A 3,984-nucleotide genomic window follows, 5' to 3' on the forward strand; every position below is an offset into this window, starting at 1 on the left:
TAGGGGCATTGGGGACATGGGGGCGTTGGGGACATGGGAACTATTGTGGGAGCGGCCATGGGGACGCAGGGACTCCCAGGGAATGAGGAGAGGGACACGGGAACCACTAGGAACGTGGCCATGGGGACACGGGACCATGGGGATGTGGACAAGGGGACATGGAGACCACCAGGAATGTGGCCATGGGGACAAGGGGACAATGAGGGGCCACGGGGACCATGAGGGACACCAGGATTCTCACCAAGGGACGAGAAGGAACCTGGGTGGCCACGCCACAACCCAAGGGACACCCAAGGGGCCACCACAACGTCCCCAGAAGACCAAAACCCAACAGGTAGGAGCCCACAGAGAGCGATGGCACCAGGACACCCCCAAAGGCACCTCCACGTGTCCCCAACCTCAAGCTGGTGTCACCCCCCAGTTGTCCCCGCGCGGTACCTGCTGGGACGCGCTGGTCCCCGAGGCCGAGGACATGACGATGAACTTGGTGGGGGGCGGCGAGGGCTGCGTGGGGGTCCCCGGGCGCCCCGACACCAGGGTCTGCACGGGCAGCGTGATGGCGCTGGGCACCTTGATGATGCTGGGGGGCCGCGGGGGCCCCGTCTGGCCCTGCGGCGCCTGCGACAGCGTCAACGTGGGGCGCGGCTACGGAGGGGACACCGGGGACACGGTGAGGGTGGCACCTCGCGTGGGGCCGCACGTCCCTCCTGTGTCCCCAAGCCACCCAGGTGATGGTCAGCGTGTTAGGGTTGACCTGCTGGCCACCATCATGCAWGTCTCCATGTCACCACTGCGTCCCCAAGACACCCAGATGATGGTCAGCGTGGTGGGGTTAACCTGTTGGCCATCACTACGTGGGACTCCATGTCCCTCCTGGGTCCACAAGCCACCCACGTGATGGTCAGCGTGGTAGGGTTGACCAGTTGGCCATCACCATGTTGGTCTCCATGTCCCCATTGTGCCCCCAAGAGACCCAGGTGATGGTCACATTGGTGCAGTTGATCTTCTGGCCATCACCACAGGGGTGTCCATGTCCCTCTTGTGTCCCCAAGAACCCCAGAGGATGGTCAGCTCAGTAGGGTTGACCCGCTGGCCATGACTACATGGGTCTTTAACTCCCCACTGTGTCCCCAAGACCCCCAGGTGATGGTCAGCGTGATGGGGCTGACCTCTTGGCCATCACCATGTGGGTCTCCATGTCCCTCTTATGTCCACAAGACACCCCAAGGTGATGGTCACATTGGTGTGGTTGACCTGTTGGCCATCACCATGAAGGTCTCCGTGTCCCTTTCATGTCCACAAGACACCCCAGGCCATGGTCACATTGGTTCAGTTGACCTGTTGGACATCACAATGTAGGTCTTCATGTTCCTCTTGGGTCCACAAGCCCCCCGGATGATGGTCAGTGTAGTAGGGTTGATCTCTTAGCCATCACTACATGGGTCTTTTATCTCCCCACTGTGTCCCCAAGACCCCAAGGTGATGGTCAGCATGGCARAGTCGACCTGCTGGCCACCACAACGTGGGTGTCCATGTCCCTCCTGTGTCCCCAAGTCACCCAGATAATGGTCAGTAGAGTAGGGTTGACCTATTGGCCATCACTACATGGGTCTCCATGTCCTTCCTGTGTCCTCAAGTCACCCAGGTGATAGTCAGCATGGTGGGCTTGACCTGCTGGCCATCACTACATGGTTCTCCATGTCGCTACTGTGTCCCCAAGCCCTCCAAATCATGGTCAAGATGATACAGTTGACCCTCTGGCCATCACCACATGGGTGCAGAGCAGCAGGTCCTCGCTCTGTGTCCACCTATCCCTGCCTGCGCCCCATCCCATGTCCCCAGCATGTCCCCGAGTGTCCCCAGGCCCACCTGGGTGATGGTCAGCGTGGTGCGGTTGACCTGCTGGGCCTGCATGGCGGCCTGTGCCCGCGCCTTGACCACGTGGGTGCAGAGCAGGGCACCCAGGTACCCGAAGTCGCTCTTGTAGGAGTCCTGGTTGTCCGGGGGTGGGCGGATCTTGGCCAGCACCGGGGCGCAGTGTTTCTGTGGGGACAATGGCCATGGTGGCATCAGTGGCAGGGGCACGTGGTGGTTGGGGACAAGCATCCATGCTCATGTCACCCACGTCCTTGTGTCCCACCAACATCTGGGGGGTGTTGGACCCGAGCTCGTCAGTGTTGCCCACAAGGGTGGTCCCTTGTCCTGCCCCCGGGTCGTCCCTGATGTCCCCATGCCCCCCTGATCCCCCTGATGTCCCCATGTCCCCCCCAACGTCCCCATGTCCTCCTGATGTCCTCATGTCACCCCATGTCTCCCAGTCCCACCAGCAGCAGCAGCTGGGGGGAGTTGGACCCAAGGTGGCCCCTTGACCTGCCCACATGTCCCCCCTGGTGTCCCCATGTCCCTCCAATGTCCCCATGTCCCCCCTGATGTCCCCATGTCCCCAGGTCCCAGCAGCAGCAGCATCTGGATGTGGCTGCCCCCAATCTTGCTGATGTTGCCACCATGTCCCCCACGTCCCTCCCGTGTCCCCTCAGGGTCTCCGTGTCCCTAAATCCCACCAGGAGCAGGGTCTGGAGACGTGACCAATCTCCATCTGGTCGGTGACTCCATGTCCATCACCTCACATCCCCGTGTCCTCTCAAAGTCCCCAAGTGCCACCAGAAGCAACGTCTGAAAACGGACGCTCTCCACGTGCTCAACGCTACCGATCCTCCCGCGCGTCCTCTTCCCATGTCCCCTGTGTCCCCTTCCCACGTCCCCCGTGTCCTCTGTGTCCCCAGGTCCCACCAGGAGCAGGGTCTGGACGTGGTCGGCCCCGATCTTGTCGATGTTGCTGACGACGGGACCCTCCAGGATGCTCCGCACCCGCTCGCCCTCCACTTGGAGCCGGGGCAGGATCAGCGTCTTGATGACCTGGGGACAACGGGAGACATCGAGGGGACATTGAGAGGACATCAAGAGGACATCAGGAGGACATCATGGGGGACATAAGGGACACACTGTGAGCAGAAACCCAGTGCCATGAGGACAACAGGGACCCACAGGAGMCTGTGATGGGACACGGGGGACGTGTGTGGGGACACACGATGGGGACGCGGTGCCACCAGGGGAGGGGACACACTGGGGACACTCACGTCATGGCCCAGCTCGGCCAGCCCCGCGATGGAGCCGTAGCGGGTGGTCCAGGGGGTCTTCTCGTCCACCCAGCTCTGGGGCAGAAGAAGGGGGGAGATGGTCCCAAATCCCCTCCTTCTGTCCCCAAATCCCCCCTTCTGTCCCCAAATCCCCACTTATTGTCCCCAAATTGTCCCCAAACCCCCAGCCTTGTCCCCAGTCCTGCCCCATAGCCCCTGTCTTGCTCCCAATCTCTTCTTCTCAACCCCATCTCCGAACTCTGCCCCTCAAATGGTTGGCCCTGCCCCATGGCCCTGCCCCATGGACCTGCTCTGGTCCCAAACCTAGACATGAGGCTCAATCCTGACCCCAAATCCAACCACAGGGCACCACCCCAACCTCAAACCCCATCATGGAGAACCACCCCAACCCCAAACCCAAGCAGGAGGCTCCATTCCATCACCAAACCCAACCATGAGGAACCACCTCAATCTCAAACCCAGTCATGGGACTCCATCCCACCTCAAATCCAACCATGGAGCATCCGCCCAACCTCAAACCCAACCAGAGGACTCCAACTCGACCCCAAACCCAACCATAGGGCTCCATCCTGACCCAAACTCAACCACAGGGCACCACCCTAACCCCAAACCCCACCGTGGRGCTCCAYCCCAACCCCAAACCCAACCAGGAGGCTCCATCCCAACCATGGAGAACCATCCCATCCCCAAACCCAACCATGGAGCATCCACTCAACCCCAAACCCGACCACAGGGAACCACCCCAACCCCAAACCCAACCAGGAGGCTCCATCCCAACCATGGGGCTCCATCCCAACCCCAAACCCAACCAGGAGGCTCCAACCCA

The 3,984-nt window shown here is 61.2% G+C and overlaps 1 protein-coding gene across 1 annotated transcript in view; it reads right to left on the reverse strand.

Moving 5' to 3' along the window:
• TAF6 (TATA-box binding protein associated factor 6) overlaps positions 1-3,984 on the reverse strand; it is a gene marked incomplete at its 5' end in the record, with an annotated part of 6,656 nt that overhangs the window by 1,139 nt on the left and 1,533 nt on the right. Inside the window, 4 exons of the mRNA XM_026043844.1 lie at positions 439-645; positions 1,870-2,043; positions 2,791-2,916; positions 3,138-3,212. Of these exons, the coding sequence (XP_025899629.1) occupies positions 439-645; positions 1,870-2,043; positions 2,791-2,916; positions 3,138-3,212 (582 nt within the window). The remainder of the gene's footprint in view (positions 1-438; positions 646-1,869; positions 2,044-2,790; positions 2,917-3,137; positions 3,213-3,984) is intronic.

Source organism: Nothoprocta perdicaria, unplaced genomic scaffold, assembly GCF_003342845.1.
Source record: "Nothoprocta perdicaria isolate Ctin4 unplaced genomic scaffold, notPer1 scaffold_1039, whole genome shotgun sequence".
NCBI lineage: Eukaryota > Metazoa > Chordata > Aves > Tinamiformes > Tinamidae > Nothoprocta > Nothoprocta perdicaria.